Source organism: Daldinia childiae, assembly GCF_008694065.1.
Source record: "Daldinia childiae strain JS-1345 chromosome Unknown Scaffold1, whole genome shotgun sequence".
Taxonomy (NCBI): domain Eukaryota; kingdom Fungi; phylum Ascomycota; class Sordariomycetes; order Xylariales; family Hypoxylaceae; genus Daldinia; species Daldinia childiae.
Genome location: NW_022984642.1, coordinates 656,438 through 679,379, shown reverse-complemented (window position 1 = coordinate 679,379; position 22,942 = coordinate 656,438). Strand labels below are relative to the sequence as shown.

At 47.2% G+C, this 22,942-nt stretch overlaps 8 protein-coding genes across 9 annotated transcripts; 4 read left to right on the top strand and 4 right to left on the bottom strand.

Annotated features, from left to right (window-relative positions):
- Positions 1–186: 186 nt before the first annotated feature.
- Positions 187–1,548, bottom strand: GL218_00158 (uncharacterized protein; the record flags this gene model as incomplete). Its single annotated transcript, XM_033576571.1, has 3 exons — positions 187–1,002; positions 1,134–1,218; positions 1,289–1,548. The coding sequence occupies 3 exons, from the start codon at positions 1,546–1,548 to the stop codon at positions 187–189; spliced, it is 1,161 nt and encodes a 386-aa protein (XP_033441492.1).
- Positions 1,549–2,297: 749 nt separating this feature from the next.
- GL218_00157 (uncharacterized protein) lies at positions 2,298–4,435 on the bottom strand (the record flags this gene model as incomplete). The annotated part of the gene is made up of 2 exons (XM_033576570.1): positions 2,298–3,982; positions 4,048–4,435. 2 exons carry the CDS (start codon positions 4,433–4,435, stop codon positions 2,298–2,300), a joined length of 2,073 nt encoding a protein of 690 aa, XP_033441489.1.
- Positions 4,436–5,345: 910 nt separating this feature from the next.
- Positions 5,346–5,919, bottom strand: GL218_00156 (DASH complex subunit DAD2; the record flags this gene model as incomplete). Its single annotated transcript, XM_033576569.1, has 3 exons — positions 5,346–5,515; positions 5,578–5,637; positions 5,694–5,919. The coding sequence occupies 3 exons, from the start codon at positions 5,917–5,919 to the stop codon at positions 5,346–5,348; spliced, it is 456 nt and encodes a 151-aa protein (XP_033441873.1).
- Positions 5,920–6,458: 539 nt separating this feature from the next.
- Positions 6,459–8,729, top strand: GL218_00155 (Shugoshin; the record flags this gene model as incomplete). Its single annotated transcript, XM_033576568.1, has 3 exons — positions 6,459–6,507; positions 6,569–7,022; positions 7,073–8,729. The coding sequence occupies 3 exons, from the start codon at positions 6,459–6,461 to the stop codon at positions 8,727–8,729; spliced, it is 2,160 nt and encodes a 719-aa protein (XP_033441491.1).
- A 353-nt stretch (positions 8,730–9,082) lies between these two features.
- GL218_00154 (Vacuolar protein sorting-associated protein 29) lies at positions 9,083–9,847 on the bottom strand (the record flags this gene model as incomplete). Its single annotated transcript, XM_033576567.1, has 3 exons — positions 9,083–9,211; positions 9,295–9,705; positions 9,779–9,847. 3 exons carry the CDS (start codon positions 9,845–9,847, stop codon positions 9,083–9,085), a joined length of 609 nt encoding a protein of 202 aa, XP_033441490.1.
- A 1,178-nt stretch (positions 9,848–11,025) lies between these two features.
- On the top strand, positions 11,026–12,368 carry GL218_00153 (Alanine-glyoxylate aminotransferase 1; the record flags this gene model as incomplete). Its single annotated transcript, XM_033576566.1, has 4 exons — positions 11,026–11,114; positions 11,182–11,807; positions 11,869–12,227; positions 12,285–12,368. 4 exons carry the CDS (start codon positions 11,026–11,028, stop codon positions 12,366–12,368), a joined length of 1,158 nt encoding a protein of 385 aa, XP_033441486.1.
- A 1,828-nt stretch (positions 12,369–14,196) lies between these two features.
- GL218_00152 (Exportin-1) lies at positions 14,197–17,973 on the top strand (the record flags this gene model as incomplete). Of its 2 annotated transcripts, XM_033576564.1 has the most annotated exons (10): positions 14,197–14,262; positions 14,358–14,387; positions 14,448–14,520; positions 14,579–14,650; positions 14,713–15,434; positions 15,484–16,246; positions 16,297–16,767; positions 16,823–17,052; positions 17,107–17,672; positions 17,730–17,973. In XM_033576564.1, the coding sequence occupies 10 exons, from the start codon at positions 14,197–14,199 to the stop codon at positions 17,971–17,973; spliced, it is 3,237 nt and encodes a 1,078-aa protein (XP_033441484.1). The 2 variants fall into 2 exon arrangements, with proteins under 2 accessions (XP_033441484.1, XP_033441485.1); XM_033576565.1 differs by lacking the exon at positions 14,358–14,387.
- A 3,089-nt stretch (positions 17,974–21,062) lies between these two features.
- On the top strand, positions 21,063–22,942 carry GL218_00151 (Meiotically up-regulated gene 14 protein; the record flags this gene model as incomplete). The annotated part of the gene is made up of 4 exons (XM_033576563.1): positions 21,063–21,319; positions 21,544–21,756; positions 22,125–22,195; positions 22,530–22,942. 4 exons carry the CDS (start codon positions 21,063–21,065, stop codon positions 22,940–22,942), a joined length of 954 nt encoding a protein of 317 aa, XP_033441488.1.

Sequence of the window (22,942 nt, the reverse complement as noted above, 5' to 3'; positions counted from 1 at the left end):
GGGCACTTGGGCTGTTCTAGATCATAGCTGGTTCCTGGCTATTCCATAGCCTACTCGGTCGAATGGTTGGATGCCAAGCGAAATTAAGCTTCTGAATCCTGACCAACGAGAGATCCTTCTTACCCTCCATCGCGCCCGTATTGATGATTACGTCGCACCAGCTGAAGAATCTCTATCTCTACAAATCTACATAACCGCGCAACTTCCTAAAATGGTTCCTTGTGAGACTGCAGCTACTGCTACTTCATCGCCATTGCTCCAAACCCTCGATATCTTTTGTGTCGTGGTGATATCTTCATCCGGATTACCCTCCACTAGAACTAAGTCGGCCCTAAGTCCCGGTGAGATTCGACCCCGATCTGGGAGATTAAAATGCTGCGCAGCCAACGACGTAGCCGCCCTCAAGGCTTCAACAGGTGATAATCCAGCACGCACGAGTAGCTCTAATTCGTGATGCAATGATTTCCCGGGCACAATCGTGACGATACCGCTATTATTCGCATCTGTACCGGCGAGGATGGGCACACCTGCGTTACGTATCGCCGTCACACTATCTAGTGAATATTGGAACTTCCTCCCCCTCAATCCCGACATGATCCAACTAATTCCCCACAAAATCCAACTACTGGTCATGGCTTCCATCATCGATAGCGTTGGTACCGTAATGGTCTTCTGGCTGATCATCTTACCAACGATGCTATCATCGAGCGCTTTGTCCATCGGCACGTGAGTTAGCACGTCGAAATCGGCTTGTAGCCCGCGTTCGAATGCCAAGTACTGAGCTGTATGAGCAACGGTCATTTTCCCGTGCTTCTTTGCCTCGACCTGAATTTTATTCAGAACAGCTTGCTCATGGCCTGGGAAATCAGCGATGATCTTGATGTAGTCGACCCCTTCATCAATTCGATTTTGCACAAACTTGGCTGCTTCGTCGGTGTTGTGGACTGCATTGTCGGGCGTGATACCACCTAGTTTGAATAGCTTACCATGTCTGGAGTTCTCCTATTGGCGACGGTAGGTTAGTAAATGCTACATCATCTAATGATAACGGCTCGGCGAGTGTAAGTGGAAATAAATCGCGAGCAAGCGACTTATACAAACCGCCCCCAAATCAACATGATTATACCACTAACCTCATATGCGGGGAGACTGGAGCTAAGCCACGTTGTTGGTGTCCTTGCCGCACGTAGCTTCACATATTTCTCTAGGGGAAAGCTCCTAGAAACGGAAATTATTAGTATACTTAGGCTATTATCCAATTCTTGTCTATATATCTCCTCCTACTTACGCCATATCGCAAACTGCCGTAACCCCGAAAGACGCACATGAAGCTAACTGCGCCTCGTCGCGGATATGCACGTGGCAGTCGATAAGGCCAGGCAGCAGCGTGCAGCCCGTGCCATCGACGACAACAGTCCCTGATGGATCCGGGTCGTCAGCAAGTGCGTCGTCGCCGATATGTGACCCCTCGATAACCACCGATTTAGGCCCCGCAACGGTCTCGCCGTCGAAGACACGGACGTGTTTGATGATAGTCACACCGCCCATTTTGAAGCGATGGGCTTGAGACAATATATTGTACCTGGACTAATATTGTGTAGTACACGTATCTGCTGACGGGAGAAGTTGATATATGGAACCTTGGATGTATGAGAGTGGGTATACGTATGCATACGGATATTTATACTCGGGTTTGGAGTCTCATACGAGTCCTAAATCCGGTCGGGATCGTCAACTAATAGCAGTAATCGGTCTGTAGTGACGTTTTCAATATTCCAATCACATATGACTTAGTGGAGGCTCTAATACATGAGCTAAAACGGAGAATAAGTTGCAGTCTATATTATTAGTTCTGATCTAGAAATTTACGTCAAGTCTGTACGCCGACATGACTGGAGACTTCTCTATTGCTAGCATCATCCTAGGGGCCAAGCTAGTTTCAAGCACGGGTTAAACATATCAACTACAATGCTAATAGCTCGACGTAATGGTCTTAATTAAAAACTCTGCATTATCTTCGATCAATGCCTTAAAGCTAATAATACAACTAGTTGAAAAAAGCCGACACCAACCTAGAAGTCAGCATCGACTACACCTATACACGAATGACTCTCTGGGTAACGCAATAACTAGCCCGCGACACTACCGCTGAACGCCGGGCTCAGTACTTTTAAGACCCCCCTAACGCACCATGCAAATACACGTATTAGTACACCTCAGTCCCTCCACTGATATACCCCTGAAACTCTGTAGAAACAATATTCCCCTGGCCAATCAATATACTGTCAATGACCTTTTCAAGCCATGACATCTCGCAGTGAGGCAATAGTCATTCTTTTTCTCGCTTGCTTCGCCGCCCACTCCCGACTCTGCTGTCGAGATCTTTCAGCGGCTTCTTCTCGTGCTAATTTAGCTAGTGCTTCCCGTTCTCGTCTCTCACGCTCTCGTTCTCCGGTCCAAGAGTTATCCCGCTTGTAAATTTCCTGACCACGTAGTCTCTGCTGTTGTATATCTTCTGTGGACACCGAACTATGCTGTCCACTGGTGCTGTCTACTGTAGAGCTTGAAACACCACGAGGCGGCTGCACTCCGGATGTTTGTGGTTGTAGTCCTCGGCCCCGTGATTGACATTGGTTGTTCGTCTTTGAAAGAGGAGAGCGTGATGTGGAGTTAGTAGCCGTGGATGCGCCTTTGTTCCGGCCGGGTGAATTCTGCTGAGTTGAATTTTCCACTAAGTGTACTTTACTTTGCCGAGCCCGGCTCGCGGCTGTATCGCGCGGAAAGGTACTAGGTGCGGCACCCGATCGAATTGGTCTGGCCTTGAACTCCCTTCTCTTACGTTCCTCTTCTTCCTGTGCTCGTAGCTGCGCCTCACGCTCTTCGCGCTTGCGACGAGAGATGGCTTCCCCCGGCAACTCAAAGTTAGGCCGTGTTGGAGCCTTAGCTGACTTGGCACGTCGAAGGCTTGACATAGTTGGTTTTGTGGCTTGTTCCGTGGCGGCTTGCGTCGATATACGGGCTTCCCGTTTCTCCTTCAATTTGCGAGCGATTTCGTCCCCGGGTAGTTCAAAGGTTGGAATAGTGGGCTTCTTGTTCGACTTGGGTGGTTGTCTTGGTGGTAGAAGACTTGCTATGCCTTTGAAGAATGACCTCTTCGATGGGGCCTGGGTTACAGGCTTATCCTCAATCTTTAATTTTGGGGGATCAAGGAATATCATAGATGCTGCCTTGCGAACAGTACGCTGGGGTTCGCTGGTCGAATTTATCCTTATAGAGGCAGGGCTACTCACCACCGGAGTACTTCGCTTCGGTTGTGGGGTTACAGACCTCGTAATTCCGGCGTTCGTCACGGACAGTAATGGAACTGTAGGTTTGTGCCCGGAACTTGGGTTTCTTGGAGATATAATTCGCTTGAAATGGGCTGCCTCATCAAATGCTTCCAATTGCTCTTCAAGTTCGTCAAGCGCCTCCACGGAATCCTCGATTCTAGCGATAGGTTGTGCGGGTGATCTCGGGACAATGACCTCGACATGTCTATCCTTGTCTCTAACTGAACTAGGTGAAGTAGGGGTAGATTGCCGGGTTCTATCCTCTGAGGGCAACTCTAGCTCCTTAACTGGTGCAAGGTGATTGCGACTGGATTCTGCGACAGCCATGTTTGGTCTTGCGGGCTGCTCGTCGTCTGTCAGAACTTCTTCCCCGGGAGCTAAAGGTGACACAAGAGCTATAAAACGGGCAAGAACATCAGCCTCGGTCGGACTCCCGCGCGGGGCGTTATCGTTAATAGGCAAGAGATTGAAGCCAAGATGTACTGCCTTGAAACTCGGCGCAGCGCTGGACTGTGTAGAATTTTCGATGGGTATTTTTGTAGAAATTATTCCTTCAAACCAGCCTTCGCGATGCTTCGCCAATTGTTCTTTGGCTGAGGGTATGCCTCTGCGTGCAATTTCTATTAAAGGGTGGTCTGAGAATTTCTCGATTGCTAGGAGCGTTAGGTTAGTATACCCCAACACAAGGCATTTTGATGCATGTTGCAGAAGTACGTACCTGAAGCAGGGAGTTCGAAGCGATATTGTGTCTCGTTAGAAATATTTGTAGATGCAGATGTGCATGAGCGCAGTGACTCGTCTTCAGGGACGGTTTCAAGGACCTCAAAGGTGTTGGCCGCAATTGCCGGCCTTGTTAGGCGACGTCGACTTTGATTCTTTGGGTTATCAGTGTTGCAAGTTTCCGTGTCTATTTGTAGTTTCTTCAGACATGTGGTAAGCGACTCGACTGCTGGGTTAGAACAGGCACTTGAGCGATTCTGGAGCTGAAAAGCGGAAAGATCACAAAGAATAGAGTTGTCAGATTTGAAGCTGTCATGAGAGGAGGGATCATCTTCATTGGAGCTCGTATCACTAAGGATCTCGACTCTCGAGGGAATAACTGCCATCTCGATTGGACGCGATTGGCCAATAATAGAGAAGTACCAAAAGTGAGGCAGTTGGGGGTGCACGGCTCAGGGGTCCCAAGCAAGGGTTTAATGAGACTTATTATTTGGTTCCGGGCCAGCGACCGAAAAGCACGGTGTCGCCGATGAGCAAAGTGTTGGCGGGGGAGTTAATGTCACATGTATCCCTTGTAGATTAGCAAAAAGCTATGGTTACCTTTTCTTTCCAATTGGGTAATGTGGGCGAATTAGATTGTTATGCTGTCTGGAGAATGATTGATGTTGTATGTAGAAGAGACGAATCCCATCTTTAGGATTTTGAACTGTAACCTCTTGCTGGTTGATACCTAAGACACAGCAGCAGCAGTACCTAACGCACTTACCCTCTGGTATAACTTACATAAGGTTGGGTAGAGGTAACTAGTCATTCAATTTTTACTGGAAACTTCAATCGTCACTCAATAGTTTAATATGAGCTAGTACTATTGACTTTCATCAAGGTGTAACTACCTACGTCAGATGCTTTTTTTCCTATAATAGTGGCTTACTAAAAAACGCGATCTGACGCGGATCCGCACGCGAACTTCCCCCACTAAATGTTTCCTCCGTGGGGATTCCCTGCAGGAGCTTGCATTGCATACTACTGCACCGGAGCCATAGCCGTTTAAACATTCTCAACTAAACCTAACTCCTGCAACTGTTGGCCCTATAAAAACAGACCACATCGAATACGGGATATATACTATGTATAAGTGCTCCAGTCAGAGACAATTAAATGACTACGCTGGATACCTAATAGAAAGTTCTATATGAATAGTATAGTTGGTGTGCTTACTCCTGACGCCATCTTAGGTGTCTGAAAATGTGTACCTATCGTCTAGCGGGGTGAATTAATCTCTTTAGCTATTTGACTTTATGAGATCGAGGATGAGTTATGTTCGCCCTCCATAATCGCTTCTGTCTGGGCTTGTAATGCCGGTGCATGTTCCGTCGGTATTCGCACTAGAGTCTGTGGTAGAGGTAAAGTATCGTCCTGGGCTTTAGATGTAGTTTCCTCTGCGTTTCGTGGACTGGGTATTTTGGCTACGAGATTGGTCAATAAGACGAAAATTTGCATGTTGCTCTATATGCGGATGTAAGAATACCTGATGCCATGTTGATAGCTCGTAGAACATTATGCCAGTTTCCTAACACCATCGCAATCGCTGTCACGCCTAGTTAGCCAACCACAAGGGCAAGATGCCTATCTGAGTGTGCGTACCTTCTGTCCCATCCGATAGAGTAGCAAGTTTTTGTTCGAGAGCTTCCATCTGATTTGCTACAGCTGCACTAAGTTCCCGCAGCTCCTTTAAATTCTCAAGCTCCGCCTTCTTCTCATTGACTCGGGCGAGAAGTGCGCTTGACTGCCCTGCAGACTGAGCACTGGGATTGCTCGAGGTAGAGGCTTGGCGTATATGGCTAGGTAGCGTGCGCGAAGAAAATGCCATCGTAATGAAGTTCAGCGGTCTCTCGGTTTTTAAATAAAATAATTATACCTGGATAGCTGAAGTCGTATATGTACCTGTCGGTGGTATTCTTTTTGAAATACGCAGCTTTTTACTATGTAGAACGCTTAGTTGCGACTTGCACGCACATTCGCATGTGTAAATGGTAAGTATTATCGATAAGTGGATAAGTGGTAGATTGGGTACATATGCCTTAGTGTGTGACGTGAATATGTGGATACTACCATAGCTGACCCCTGTATAAAATTGCTAGTCATAATTGTGCGTTGCTATACCCCATTCGGAAGTTTGTTGACATGCACTGTGGAGCCAGCTACCTTGCCAACTCATTTCCTCGACCAAAACTTTGATTTTCTTTCACCGCACCTCAAACAGCAACTATCGTCTTGCATACTGTTGCTTCTGACAAGTCTTGCCTTATTTGCTACCAAAAAAGACCCTCTTGCATAGTTACTAGACTTTCTAGACTATTGCTATAAAACTTCAATCATCTCGCATTCCTTCCGCCTCATGTCTTTACAATGGCACGACTCAACGAGCCAATGGTGTCAACAGACAGCGTAGAAACGCGTATGTCCCTAGCTAAAGTCTGCACATCACTGATGATATTAACTAATACCTTCTGTCATAGTACGCAGAAAGTTCCTGCGACAAAACAGAGATATCGCCCGAGTAAATTCAACTCAGTCCCTTAAAATACGTACTTTAGAGAATGAATGTGTTCGCCTATTATCCGAAAACCTTGATCTTCGAGGACAAATATTGCGACTCCAAACAGAGTTAGAAGATAGTAGAGCGCAACAGATTGCCAATCATGCCCTTGAGATCAAGGAGAAGATGGAAGCCCAACTAGCAGAATGGGGAACTATGCTTGCGAGTTTAGGGCACGAGCCCACCCCGAGAAGTCGATCACCAAGAGGACCGAAGAGAGTAAAACGCAGGTCAAGTATTGGACGTGTCAGTATGTCCGAATGGAGGAGGCGGGATACTGTAAGCTCGATGAAAGACTTAGAGGCTGCCGCCCTTCAAGAAGGCAGGTTGGCGCCGATTTGGGAAAATAAAACGTGCCCCCGTGAAACACTAAAGTGAGTTGTGCCCATGAGATTGTTGTAAGCAATGCATACTGATTTCGCAGCCGAGAGGAAATCCTCGCCTTACGCGCCGTCGTTGATGACAATGACGATTCCCCAGATCTTGGACCGCCGCCAGTATCACGCTTTGTCGACGAAGATCCTGTGAAGATTGATTTACCCCCAAGACATAGCCCTTCCAAGTCAGATTATGCGTCTCTAGAGAAGGCATCATCTGATCCTCAGCCTAAACAACAATCAACACCCTCCCCCAAGAAAGATGAAAGAGCAAACGAACCGGTCAGCAATATTCCTGAAGTTGATAATGAGCCGACGGAGCCGAGAGCGGTCGACACGAAAGAATCTCAGCCTACTACTCAAGTTGCTAAGGCCAACTTGAAGCGGAAGCTGAGAGAAGAGGATGAGAAGGAAAATCCCGTGATATCCAAGCCGCCGACTCGAGCTATTGAGGTTGCAAAGGATCGACCAGAGAAAGCGGCAAACGTCAAACCCCAGTCCACCAGCAGGCCGATCAAGCTTCCATCAAACCGAAGAGAGGTTCGAGATAAATCATCTAGCTCTGTAACTCAGAGAAGGCCACTGGGTGCCAAAAGCACGAACGAACATATCAAGTCGCCAAAAAAGACTGCGAAGCCTCCGACTTTAGAAGAGGTCACGAAGGAAGATATTAAGGGAAGGAAGATTATTCCAGTCGAGATACCGGTCCCCGAGCCTCAGCCGATATTTATCGCGCACGTGGAAATCGAGACCGAGACGCTTTCTTCGGAGCCCAACTTGGCCGTGCCTGATACTCCGGAGGCAACCCCGAGGGAGGAAGTAAGGGACACGCCCCCTCCTACTGATATTTCCTCAAGAGGGGAAACATCGCGAGGCAGCCGTAGAGCTAGGACAGCAGTTAGTTATGCTGAGCCAAATCTTCGGGATAAGATGAGGCGGCCTACGAAGCAGCTACTTGATGCTGTGTCAGGCGAAGGCAAGCATATACGACGAACTAGCCAGTCGAAGAAGGAAGAGTTTCCCTCGTCGAACCCTTCGTCAGTAGTTAAATCAGAAGAGAAGCTAGGATCGTGGAAGGATCTGCCTGCTGATCGCAACATGTCAAGAACGAACTTGGATGTTATGGCTAGTCCCCTAGCACGGAAAGGTTCGAAAGCGTCTTCGGACGACTTGACTATGAGTGTAGCAATGGATAAGAAGAAGCGGGCCGATGCTGAATCTTCATCTTATTCTAGCGGTGAAAGCAATACAACTAAGTCGGGCTCCCGAGCAGCTAGTCGCCGCGTAGACGAGATTGCAGCTCGGGAGGCTGAAGTAGCAAAAATATTTGAGGACGAGGCCGACGTTTACGATTTCCCTAGCTCGTCACCGAAAGACGGTTCAAAGCGTACGACAACAACGGAGGAGACTTCCAAGAGGAGGAATACCAAAGGATCTCGACAATCGAGGTCAAGGCGATTATCATCAGTAGCCCGTGAAGACTTGGAAATAGATGCAGAGAGCCAGAATCACGAGAAGGCACCGAGACACGCGGGATCCAGACGAGCAACCATGGCAGCTTCGAAAGAGACGAAGATGGATATAGAAAATGTAGGACATGATAGCTCCGTGGAAGGAGACAGCCTGAACAGCTCTTCTTCCGGAGATGTGGACGCCTCCGTACGGGACAGGGCCTCAATGAGGCGGAGGAGTATGATGTTATGAGAAAGAAATAAGCCCTGCTGCACTATGATGATGATTCGTACGGTCGTTTAAGCGAAGCTTTCTGCTTAGGGGGTTTGAATATCGATTAAGTAATCACAATTGAAGCGAGCGTTGAGACTCTCTTCATCTCATTTTTGTTTTCATGGCGTTTGGAGTGCAGACAGACAGACGGACTCAGTGTACTCAGGATACCAATCAAGTCTTTTTTCTCGATTAATTCCCAATGGTTGATTGTGATTATATGATTTATCGAGGCTAGTGGAATGGCCTGCTATTAGTTTTCATCGTGAGAATACATCTTTGATGGTTGGGGTATTCGTTGATCTAGATATCCATGCATTCCTTTTTAAAAATTACGATGACCCGCCTGTCGTTGGCTCTACAGGTTTTGTGTATGTTACTTTCTCTACGGCGACGTTTTCCACTCCGTTTTCATCTTTGCGGAGCTGGTAGACGTAGAGGGTGAGTGATATACCTTGGACCTGGATTTGATTGTTAGTAAGTAGTTGAAATGAGTGAGTAGCTGGTCTTGCTATCCCTGTGTCTGGGGTCCAGTGTAACTCACATCCATCAAGCAGAAACTAGGCACCATATCCTCTCCTTCTTTCGTCCACCCTGTCGTAAATGCCCCCGTAGCACTGCCCGGGTTCACGAAGAACTTGTCCATATACTCGAAGGCGTCGAAGCGGTGGGTTCCACCCCAACACAGCACATCCACGTCTAACTTATTAGCCTCGGCGAGTAGCAAGTCTGGTTCGGTCGATACTAGTGTAAATCCTTCGATGAAACCGATGCGCAGCGATCCGTGTGTTACGATTTGATACAGCGGTAGTGATGTCGCTTCCACGTCGAAGCGGCCCTTGACGATTTTCAGGTCCGGCGCAATCGAGCGTAGGTACTCGTACGTGTGCTTATCCGTCAGATTGCCTAGACATAGCGTCTGTCCGATCTTTCCCGGCGAAAGGAGTTTCTTAAACTATGAGGTTGAGAATGTTAGCAACGGCACCTGGGAGTGGAGGATGGGAGATAGAGCCGGCCGTCCGTCGCACCTTTTGCGGTATGTCGAGAGCGCGGTCGGGAATGTGGAGATCCCCGATCACTAGGATGAGGAAGGCCATTGGTTATGAATTGATAGAGGCCTAGAATCTCCTAGGTATACCGAGACTATTCGTTCTACGATCGAATCGAAAGGAAGCGACTTGGGTAGGTTAATCGTACAATGGAAATGTATACGTATGCGCAGGCAACACCGCTACTGTTTCGAAGTAGTACGGTTCGAGGACGGCTAAGCCGGGATATTCGCTAGAATTTCGTATATCTCTCTTTTACCACTGGAGACTTGAGGAAGATTATAGGAGCTGCATGCTCACATGTCAACTCGATATACGTAATTGGGTAGTGAAGCTATCCTCAAACCTGCGAGGCTGACGTTGAACTCTCAGGGTCGGGAGCTTTGCAGGCCCCGCAATTCAAGCTATTGGTACGTACCCCAGATTGAGACAAGTACAGTATCTTAGCGTTCGCACTGTTACAAGGAACCTTAAGCTTAATAAGATGAGATCAACTTCGGACGTAATTGCCGTTGCTATATCTAGTGTAAGTCGGGTCAACAAAATGCGGCCGAAGACGGAGGTTATGCACTTCTTAAAACGCTGAATTCGAAGCAGCTATCCAACCTATTTCATGTCGGGAAATAGTCGTGGCTTACTATATGCGATAAGACCTCCTAAACGGACATAGATTATACAGGTAGTGGGGGAGATTTACCTCTAAGAATTAGGCGATTAGCAAATAAAATTCTATAACTGCTTACAAGATTCCCCAATGCTTCTTCTCTTAACATTTCATACCTATAGTTTCTAGCTATAAGTGAATTGAATTTGCAATGCAATAACAATACATTTCTTTCTACAAATCCTGGAGCTCAAGTGGATATTATTTGAGATAATTTACTTCAGGAATTGATATAACTACGCATATAAAGTTCTAAGACAAGATCTATACGAGTCAAGCTCTGCTGAAACCGACCTACATTACAGTAGGTGGTAGGTTTTATAATAGGGGAGGAAAACTGGCTTACTCAGTAACAATACGGAAGGCCGCCGGAGCGGTGGTCGGCAACATGCCCCACCGTCTACTCAAGACAGCGACTTCTACTGCTTCTAACCCCGCAGCCCGTGTCTCGATTATATCACGACACTTATTAGGAGCTACTCAATCCCCTTCGAATCCCAGTTTTCCAAGTAATATTTCTCCTCCAGCTCAGAGTCGTAGCTTTTCTTCGTCATCTACCAAAATGTCATCTCAACCAGAACATCCGACTCTGCTCATCCCGGGTCCCATTGAGTTCGATGATGCTGTATTACAGTCCATGAGCCATTACAGGTTTGTACCAAATAGCTATGCGCGCGCGCTCTTATAGCGAGATACTTCTCTAACATATTACTACTAGTGAGTCGCATGTCGGACCGGGTTTCGTTGCTACGTTTGGCGAGGCATTGTCGATGCTACGTAAGCTCTTCCAGACTACCTCGCCATCTTCACAACCTTTTGTCATCTCGGGATCCGGTACGCTTGGTTGGGATTTAGTAGCAGCAAACCTCGTCGAACCTGGCGAAGATGTCCTAGTTCTCAGCTCCGGTTACTTTAGCGATGGTTTCGCCGATTGTCTTACAGTCTACGGTGCAAAGGTCGATCTTCTGAAAGCCCCCGTCGGCAGTCGGCCGCAATTGCCCGAAATCGAGCAGGCATTGAAGAGCAAAAAGTACAAGGTTATCACAGTAACACATGTCGATACATCGACAGGTGTGCTGAGCGAACTCCAGAAGCTTTCCGAGACGGTTCAGAGAGTGTCACCTGACACATTACTTATCGTGGATGGCGTGTGCAGTGTAGCTAGCGAAGAGATCGATTTCGATGCGTGGAAGCTAGACGGTGTAATAACAGCAAGCCAAAAGGCCATCGGCTGCCCTGCGGGCTTGTCCATTTCGATGTTCAGTGGTAAGGCGATCAACGCCTTCAAGGCGAGAAAGAGCCCACCGGCATCATACTTTGCTTCGATGAAGAACTGGACACCTAGTAAGACATAGGTCCTAAGATCCTAAATAGCAACAGCAGCTAGTGCTAACCCGTTGCGTAGTCATGCAAAATTACGAAGCAAAGAAGCCTTCGTACTTCGCAACTCCATCGCCGCAACTTATCCATGCGCTCCACACAGCACTAACCCAGATCCTTACCAAGCCCCTCGCCGAAAGGTTTGCTAGGCACCGAGAGGTATCTGACAAGATCAAGAATACCGTGGCAGAGCTGGGTTTAAAACAAGTCGCAGCCAACCCGGAAGACCAGGCCCACGGTATGACGGCCGTCTACCTACCCGAAAATGTTAAAGCCACCGATCTACTTCCAAAGCTTGCAAAGAGTGGCGTTGTCTTTGCCGGTGGTATCCATAAGGAAATCGCCGCCAAATATGTACGCTTCGGACACATGGGTGTTAGTGTGGTACGTTGACGATTTCTCTCGTAGCGATCGAAGATTATGACAGCTAATTGTAATTAGACCGATCCTGCGAGAACAGATATTGATAAGGCGATAGCTGCGCTGAAGAGTGGGCTTGCTGACTGCGGGTATCAAAAAGCGTAAAACTCCACATAAGCCGTCCGGGACCGTCTACATAGGAGGTTCGAGTCCGGTGCGCCAAGGTAATCCGTATTTCCCATGATAACCATTTTCGGAGAAAATGTTGGTCGGTTAGAGGACGGATATTATGTCGTATGCTCCAATTTAGGCCGCGTGATTAGGAAAAAAAAAAAAGAAAAAAGGACACAGTGTAACTATTCCATAAAGAAAGAAAGGGATAGACTAGAGGTTCCACTGCGCGGGGAATGGAAAGAAAAAAAATTCGGTTCAAGGAAGCATCGGAGATGGGCTTTGCTCTATTCGGTTGAATTGCATGATTTTTCTTCGGCCACGTCACATCCGTCTGCTTTATTCTCCGTCTTTCTCGCCTGGTCGTATAGGAGGAGCTGGAGCCTGTAATTTATCATCGGGAACTTACGTCAAGTTGCTGCAACATCAGCAGCGAAGCAGCGAAGTAGCGAGCCCGAAGAGCTAGTTTCCCCTATATGCTATTTTACAATCATAACCAACAAAAACATTTATGTTATAGAGCTTATGTTATTCTCGAATAGAGACAGTCTTCCTCTATCTAGAAACAATAAGATAAGAGTCGTATTTACAGTGAATTAGAAAGGTTTAACAATAAATCCCGGAGGCTCGGGAGTAGTCTTTAAAGGCCGGTACCGTTATCCCGGAACAATGGGTCCCGGTACGTAATATTAGGTACATTATTAAGCCCATAAAATAAGCAATTATCAGCGTTTCTTAAGCAACCGGGCAACTTAAAAGAACGACGTATATATTAGAAAACGCCTTAGTTACGCGCAGCAGCTAATAAATACGGGACGTTATCAATAAGGGTGGAGTGTGCACAGCAACAAAATATTTTCAGATACAAAGCAGCGGTGAGCTTTGTAAGTAACATTTCAATTCCCCTCCAAAGCCAAGCCGGACATTTTAGAATTGTACAAGTGTGCGCGCGCAATCGTCAGCATCCTATCTATTTTGCGTTCGCGTTGGTACGCAGGTTATATGTACTACTTATAACAACAACGACACAAGAGCTGTATTCACCTTTACAAGTCGACGTTTACAGTCCAGTCCAGTTCAGACCATCTATTATTCGTCCTTGTCCTTGTCCTGTTGCAAAGCAAGACTTGGCCTAACCTCGGGGACAAGATACCTACCTCTTACTAAAGCTTAATTGTTAAAATTGGAGGGGTAAATCAAATTGGGTTGATCGGTAGGTGTGATTATTTCGGAAGCCTTGCGTTCGCGGACCAATGACATAATTGGAATCGTTAACATTTGATTGGTTCCTACCGAGTTCAGTTGACACTGTTAACAACAAGTTTCAGCCGCTACCGCGCCTCAGGTACTTCATAACACTTACAAATTTACGTGTGAGAGAAAGTATAGGGTCACAAATAGTGGGCGCGTAAGGTCTACATGCTGATGCTCACCTAGGAAGCCTTGCTGCTACAACCTATAGGTACGTACATTTGCTAGCTAAGGCACATGTATCTATGAGCCAAGCTTCCCTAAACCCCCCCAACCCCACCAACAGAACTGTACGCAGCTGCCGCTATCATCTCAGAGACCCGTCACTTTTGGTGCCTCTTCGAATTCTACTGATACCTTTTTTTTACAACTCATCCGACAATTCCTTCCTCCTCTCTACATCTACCAAACTTTTCTTTACCACTGATACCTTTTTTAATCAGATCTCATTTCCAACCCTTGCACGTCGTCATTAAAGCTTTCATCGTCATTACCAACTGTCTTTATTCCGACACACAGTTAAAGCGAGGCGCGCAGCCTACCTCGTCTTTTCCCCGCCACCTCATTCGAGATGGCGCCCACGATACTAGAGCTGGACCTCATGGTCCAGTCTTTCTATGAAGGTCGCGGTGAACAGGTTAGCTTATCCTTTTAATATTTTATTAATCTCTCCCAAGTAAATCTATATCCTCGAAGCTAAGCTGCTAACACTTGCGTTTTCCCCACCTTCAGCAAAAAGCTGCCCAAACCGCGTTAAATCAGGTATGTGATGCGCCATACGCCTTACACGCTTATGTAAAAACTAATACGCATAATTTATAGTTCAAGGAAGATCCCGATGCATGGCTTCTCGTCGATAAGCTCCTCGCCGAGTCGAGGCACCCGCAGACAAAGTGTACGCCGCACTAGTCCCGCGATATGGAAGGTATTGGCACAGGGCTGACGGGTTGCAGATCTTGGACTTCAGATATTGGACAGCGTTATCATGACCAGATGGAAGGTTTTACCCCGAGAACAATGTTTAGGTTTGTCGCCTCATCTGGCTAGTAGTACTGGTATAGATCTCCCTAGCTAACCCGCGGCGCAGGAATTCGCAATTTTGTCGTGAACTTTATCCTCCAGGCATCTAGCACAGAAGAGTCGCTCAGGACTCAGCGCACTCTCTTGAACAAGCTGAACCTAGTTCTCGTCTCTATTCTAAAGCAAGAATGGCCTCACAACTGGCCAACCTTCATCAACGAGATCATCTCATCCTGCCGATCAAACCTATCCATCTGCGAGAACAACATGATCATTCTCCGCCTTCTCTCTGAAGAGGTTTTCGACTACTCGGCCGAACAGATGACTTCGGCTAAGACTAGAAACCTAAAAACTACCATGTGCAATGAGTTTTCACAGATCTTCCAGCTATGTCAGGAGATTCTTACTTCGGCGAATCAGGCAAGCTTGGTGAAGGCTACGTTAGAGACACTACTGCGTTTTTGCAACTGGATTCCGCTAGGATACATTTTCGAGACGCCACTTATCGAGACGCTACGCACGCGATTCCTAGAAGTTGCCGAATTCCGTAACGTCACTTTGCAAGTGCTTACTGAGATCGGTGGACTGGTGACTGGTGGACCGGGACAGCCGAACGCATATAGCGAACAATTAGTCAAGATGTTTGTCGATGTTCTCACGACTATTGCTAATATCGTTCCCTTGGATCTCGACCTGAAGAGCACATATCCTCAGAGTAATTCCAAGGATCAGGAGTTTCTCCAAGAATTGGCACTCTTCCTATGCAACTTCTTCGGCCAGCATGTTGATGTAGGTTTATCTCTAGAATAATAGTGATATCTGCTAACTTTACAATTAGCTTGTTGAGAATCTCCCTAACCGAGACTTCCTCACGCATGGTCACTTCTACCTCATTCGCATCTCACAGATCGAAGACCGCGAGATCTTCAAGATTTGTCTAGATTATTGGCTCAAACTAGTACAGGAGCTATATGACGAGATGCAAACCGCACCCCTCCAGGAGGCTAACCCCCTTATGATGGGAAACAGCTCCACTACTGGGGCTGTAAATCCGACCATATTGTTAAATTTCCCCTTGAGAATGCACAAGTATAAGGAGGTCCTATCAAATCTTCGAGTGGTTATGATCGAAAAGATGGTCCGACCTGAAGAAGTTCTTATCGTCGAAAACGACGAAGGTGAAATTGTGCGCGAGTTTGTCAAGGAGAGTGATACGGTGCAGCTCTACAAGACCATCCGAGAATGTCTCGTCTACTTGACTCATCTTGACGTCGTGGATACGGAAACAATCATGACTGAAAAACTACAGAAACAGGTTGACGGCACTGAGTGGTCATGGCACAACTGCAATGTTCTATGCTGGGCTATTGGATCGATTTCACTTGCCATGAACGAAGAGACCGAGAAGCGATTCCTTGTCACGGTTATCAAGGACCTCCTCGGGCTGACAGAAATGAAGCGCGGTAAAGATAACAAGGCTGTCGTAGCCAGTAATATCATGTACATTGTTGGGCAATACCCTCGCTTCTTAAAGGCCCATTGGAAATTCCTTAAGACGGTTGTCAATAAGCTTTTCGAATTCATGCACGAGTCGCACGAAGGTTTGTTACTCAATTTCGATATTTTAGAGCAATAACTAATTATATTACAGGTGTACAAGATATGGCATGCGATACGTTCATTAAGATCGCAAGACAATGCCGTCGACACTTCGTTGCCTTGCAGCCTAGCGAGAATGAACCATTTATCGAGGAGATTATCCGAAACCTGCAGCGTATTACATTTGATCTGACCCCCCAGCAAGTTCACACTTTCTACGAGGCTTGTGGATATATGGTTGCTGCCCAGGGTAACAAGCACCAGCAGGAACGATTGCTTGGAGAGCTCATGAATGCACCTAACGCAGCCTGGGACGAGATCATCAAAGCAGCTACTGAAAAACCTTCAGTTTTACAGGATGCGGACACAATTAAAATCATCGGGAACATTATGAAGACTAATGTGTCAGCTTGCTCTTCTATTGGGCCTTACTTCGGTCCGCAGATTGGTAGAATATACCTAGACATGCTACAAATGTACCGTGCTACTAGCCAGTTAATCTCAGAGGCTATCGCCCGTGATGGTAATTTTGCAATGCTCATTTCCCTCTCAGGAATACAAACTAACATCCAAAACAGGTGAAATTGCTCCTCGCATGCCCAAGGTCCGAGGACTGAGAACCATCAAGAAGGAAATTTTGAAGTTAATTGAGAGCTACGTTGACAAGGCAGAGGACCTTCCTGCTATCCGTCAGCAGATGGTACCGCAGCTTCTTGACTCCGTACTGGTAGATTACAACCGCAACGTCCCAGGAGCCCGAGATGCAGAGGTCCTGAAAGCTATGTCCACCATCATTACAAGACTTACGGTAAGAAGGTTTAAATACGTTAGTAGTTATGGAATATCGCTAACCATATATTAGGGTCTGATGGAAGACCAAGTACCAATCATTATGCAAAATGTTTTCGAGTGCACTCTTGAAATGATCAACAAGGACTTCTCAGAGTTCCCTGAGCACCGAGTGGAATTTTTCAACCTGCTCAGAGCTATCAACCTGCACTGCTTCCCTGCTCTCCTAAAGCTGGACAACAGACAGTTCAAGTTCGTCATCGACGCTTGCATGTGGGCTAGCAAGCACGATAATCGTGACGTTGAAAGCGCAGGACTTAACATGTGCCTAGAGCTTGTCACGAATATCGCGGACAAGACCGATGTGCAAACAGCCAATGCCTTCTTCCAGCAGTTCTTCATTGGTATCCTGCAGGATGTATTCTTCGTCTTGACAGATCCTGACCACAAAGCTGGGTTCAAGACGCAGTCTATGCTGCTAATGCGCATGTTCTACTTCGTACTCCCAGCAGACGGTTCCACACCCAAGATCCAGGGGCCTGTTTACACAGACCAGGCACCAGCCGGCACAAGCAATAAGGACTTCCTTACCGAATTTGTTGGCGGTCTTCTACGTAACGCATTTCCCAACCTCCAAATGTAAGTTGTCACCTTGTAATATCACGTGAATACCACAAGAGCTAACTAGGTCTCCAGTGCACAAATTGGTGCATTTATCGAGTGTCTCTACACCCTGAACGCGTCGTACGAGAAGTTCCGTCTCCAAGTCCGAGACTTCCTTATCTCCTTAAAGGAGTTTGCTGGTGACAATGCAGACCTCTTCGTCGTTGAGAAGGAGCAAGAGGCTCGCGAGAAACTGACAGCCGACCACGAGCGACGAGCCAAGGTGGGCGGCTTATTAAAACCGTCAGAGATCGAAGCGGAAGATGACGAGCTATGACTGCGCCAGGAGTTTAGAAATGAATTCGCTCCTCGCCATGATTCGAGCATAGTTGATATTCCCGGACGGACCTCGATTGACCATTTTGATGGATGGGACGTCTACGGGCTTTGAGAGCCTGGCGGCTACTCTCGAATAAGATGAAGGGGCCTTTACTTTATAACTTTTCGCCACGTCTCTTTCTAGTGCCTCTTCTCTATTCTCTTGTAAGTGATACCATGATAGAACTGCCGTGGTCGGCAACTGCAACTGCTGTTTGACGGCCACAGAGTTGCGCAGTCAGACGAGGTCAGTAGCCCAGCTGCGCTCCCATACTTGGGCATAGGAAAACGACGAAGGCATAATGGCCAGGGGATAAAGGAAAACAATGGTGAATCCCTCCGTGGTTAACTTGGCGAAAGGTGAACACAGAGAAAAAAAAAGGAGTGATGGTAAGGAGGAACGAATGCATATAATTTTGGTTTTACCAAGGACGTGACCACGGCACAGAGATATGCGGTCATTGCTGCTAGGAAAAGGGGCGGTCTAGTCGTTATGCTGCTGAGATCAGAGGCTTAAGGAGAGGAAAGGGGGATAGACTACTGTCCCGTTTATATCCCTGGATGCGATCTCTTCTCGTTGTTACCTTAGGTAGATAATCTTTGCTGAATGGATGGCATTAGTCCCAGATGAACGATACTACGGAAATGCGAATTTTATTGTTTTTTTTTTTAAAAAGTGTTATGGTATGACTTTGTGCTGCGTAAACATGGTATTTCCATCTCTGACTACCTAGGCAAGAATTATTGTGCAAGCAATGCTCTTTGTCTGCCTTGTGTAATGTATAGTCTTTGGATAGAGCTAGGGTAGCATGTCTAAATAAATGTATGTATTCTCCAGTGAGATATAACACTCTATCTAGAGTTAACAGAGAAATAGTCTAGACCCCCTTCAAGAAGTAATAGCAGGTGTCTTAAGAACTTATGCTTATTGGCGTAACTACCCATTGCTCCAGGGTATCATCCGTCTGGCTTTCACAGGGCTACATAAACAGCAGACCAGACGGAAGGCTTCCTATCAACTAAGCTAGCAGGGTCTACGTTAATTATATTAGCGAAAAACTTGAGCTCGTCTATTCATTCATTCATATGGCTGGATGGAAATCACCCGGTTTGATCTGTCAAATAGAACTCCCGCGGGAAGCGCGATAGGCGCCATGTGCCTAGAAGAGGCGATGGAGCGTAGCATAGAAGAGAGAGAGCTAAGGGGAAAAGCCGTAGGGCATACGAATAAGGTGGTAGTTGGGATTTAAGAGTCCCTATGAGAACATTCCCGAGGTTAACCAATCTCCCACGCTTGTTCAACTGTGGCGATTTCGAGACTTACAGTTCTCGAGAGTCTTCTTGGTCATAACCCGTCTTATTGCATCTGGTAGAATTAGGTAGGTAGTCTACCAGATCGTACATACATCCATCTATCCATCTACTCCTCTTTGCTTTTCTCGCCTCCCCGTCTCATCGCGATCCCCAGCACCGGGCGTGAGACTAGAGAAATCTGGTCTACTCGACAAACCCCAAAGGGTGCCCTTCGCAACCAAGTTTCCCCCATCTCATCCGTATACCCCCGGCGCTACAAGCTGGCTAACTAGTTAGCTAGCTAGCTAAGCTGGGCATCTATCGACGATGTAATGTAATGTCAGGCCTGGTAAGGTAAGGTAAGGTTGAAAGACAGACAGACAGACAAGACAGACAGACGGAGGCGAAGAACATGGGACCACGACGTAAGACCACGTATTTGACTTGACCCCCAGTCGTATCCATCGCCGCATATCGTATATATACGTGTCCGCGCGAAACACCCTGTCTATCTGTATGTGTGTATGTATGTCAGTCCCGTCGGGCAGCTCGCGCGGGAAAAAAAGGAAAAAAGAAAAAAAAGGGTAAAAGAGTATAGGCCACTCGTCTGCTTTCCGCCAACACATTAGTCTCCATTCCATTCTCCAATTCCCATTCCAATCCCGCCTCCCCTTTCCGCGAGCACCGAGGATAATAACATTGATTGAACTCAACTTAACCTAACATAACCTAACCTTAAGTACTAGTTAGATAGATAGATGATCGCTCACTCACTCTGGGCTGAAAGAAGCAAAAGAGCATATGGGATAGCCGCAGTCCGTCCCTATTGGTTCTCTATAAATACCTACCTACTCGACGCTTAAACAGCAAAATGGTTATTATATTTGCCATATATGTATATCACATAACTTATAACTATGTGCATAGTTAGTTAATTAGTTCGTATTGAACTATTGATTTGACCAAACTACCTATACCTAACAAGTAACTAACCAACCAACCAACCAACCCCAGCCTCTACGTACATCGGCGCCGCACCGGCAAGGGGAGCGAATAGCTAGCGCGCGTCTTATGTATTCCCGCCCGACGGGGGACCCGGCCGATTCCGACATGCGACTAAGGCGGGGGGAAGAAGATCGTTAAAGGAAAGTTGTGTTCCGACGTGAATGTGATCAATTGGATGAGGTAGTACTCTACTAATTACAATAGAATAGAATACCTAAGATAGCTTGGAATAGTTAATAGTTAATAGTTAATAGTTGATTCAAAATATCATAAAGTAGTTAGTTAATTAACCTAGTTAGGTAGTTAGTATCATATCTCTAGTTTAGTAAATTCTACATCCAGTCTAGAGAGAGAATCTTGAAAAGAACCATTGATAAAACAACCTTACTGATTGGTCTCTACATATGCGTTGTCTACCTAGGTATGTATATCACGCCCTTTATGCGGGGGAAGAGCCGTGTCCCGGCCGTTTACTCCACTCGAATTGGTCCTTATTAGGCCCAGTCAGCGAACCTATACACACACACATACACATACACATACACACTCGCGATATCTTCTACTATCTATTCATAACGGCTAGACACGTTTAATACTAGTTAAGCATAAGCGTAAGTCATAGTTACTTGGAATGAATTATTAAACCCACCGACCTAACTACCTAGTTACTAGTTACTAGCTACCTAAGACGCTTGGAAGAAGATCAATATTCTATACAGACATCATCAAGATATCAAGACATCACACATCATGGCCCCCTCAGCTATCACGGAGACCCTCTCAAGCACCTTGACCCTCAAAGGTGGAGATAAGCCAGCAGAGACAATCAAGCATGACGCCACCGAAGGCAAGGAGAAGACTCCTTTAGAAGCCATCTCGCACGGCATGGTGATGCCGGGTATTCCCACATTCCCAACCTACACAGCGCACAGGAGGCACATCCTTGTGCACATGTCTGCCACATTCCGCTTCTTTGCGCGATGCGGCTTCACCGAAGGACAGGCAGGGTAAGTTGGCTATCATTAACCATAATCATAATCATAACCATAACCCTTCCCTGTCGTATTCGAACCCGCAGTTCTTTTTTTTTTCATTTTTTTTTCAGGGATGAGTTCGAGTCCCTCTCCACTCCACTTAGGCTCTATCGTGACAGCCCAATCTCCAAAATCCCTTTCCCCTCGCATAGCTAGCTAGGTAGCTAGGTTAGCTGATCTCCATGCTCTCTCTCTAGACACATCTCAGTGCGAGATCCAGAGTTCCACGGCCTCATGTGGATGAACCCTCTAGGTCGACACTTCGGTATGTTGACGGCAGGCGACATGATATGTCTGGACATCGCGACCGGCAAGGTCGTCGGCGGCAACACGTCCCGGCCCGCCAACGCCGCAGGTTACCTGATCCACTCCGCCGTCCACAGGCGGCGTCCGAACGATATCCACGCCATGTAAGTGCTTTCTCTCTCTCTTTTTCTCTCACCCTTTCCTTCCGCAGGACCACGTGGATTCCTTTACCCAAAGGAGAAGAATAAGAAGAAAAATTATGCACGCCTAGACGCAGAAGTGAGGCGTCCTATCTATCTCCCCGGCAAGGTGAGATAAGAAAAGAAAAGGAAAGGAAAGGAAAACACACTAACCAATACTGAGAACAACAACCCCCGGCCGGGAAATCTCATCTAATCTCATCTCATATATCTCATATTCCATAAACGGAGAAAAAAAAAACAAAATAATTTGTTAGAACAAAAAATACCACCAAAAATGGAAAAGACGAAAAAAAAGAAAAGTGAGGCTAACCAATCTTTGCCCCAAAAAGCTGCCACGCACACTCCAACGCAGGCCGGGCCTGGAGCGTATTCGCTCGTCCCCTGGAAATGCTGAACCAAGGTACGTAGAAACAGGCCACACGACACAAGCCTTAACCTACCTCTTACCTCTTACCTCTTTTTTCCCGCCGACTCCACCAATCCACTCTCTTTCAACTCAGATCAGCCTATGTTTGTTTTAAACAACGCTGTCTACCAGGGCGGAAAAGAAAAGAATGGGGGTTAGCTCGCTGAGCGGAGGAGGAGCCCCCCATCCCATCCTATCCTATCCCATCCCCTGGTCCTCCCCACGCTCAACTCACTCTCACTCACTCACCGTAGGCCAAATCAGGCCACAACAATAACAATAATAATAATGTCCGCGTGCTAACTCCGCGCCTCCTGAACGCCCGCAGACGTATGTAATTTCTACGACGCGCACGCCGTGTACGCCCGGTACGGGGGCATCGTGTTCGCGGCCGAGGAAGGGGACCACATCGCGGCGGCGCTAGGCGACCGCAACAAAGGGGTCGTCCTCATGAACCACGGGCTACTAACCGTCGGCTCGACCGTCGACGAGGCCGGCTTCCTCTTCGGCCTGCTGGACCGCGCCTGCGCCATGCAGCTGCAGGTCGAGGCCGCCGCCGCCAACGGCATCCCCAAGAACGTCATCAGCGACGACGAGGCCGCCTACAACTTCAAGATGGCGAGCGAGCCCAACGCCCTGTACCGCGAGGCCCAGCCCGACATCGAGTACGAGCTCGAGGCCGCGGGCGGCGGCGACGACGCCCTGGCCAGGGGCTTCGAGAACTTGCGGGTGGCGCCGTAG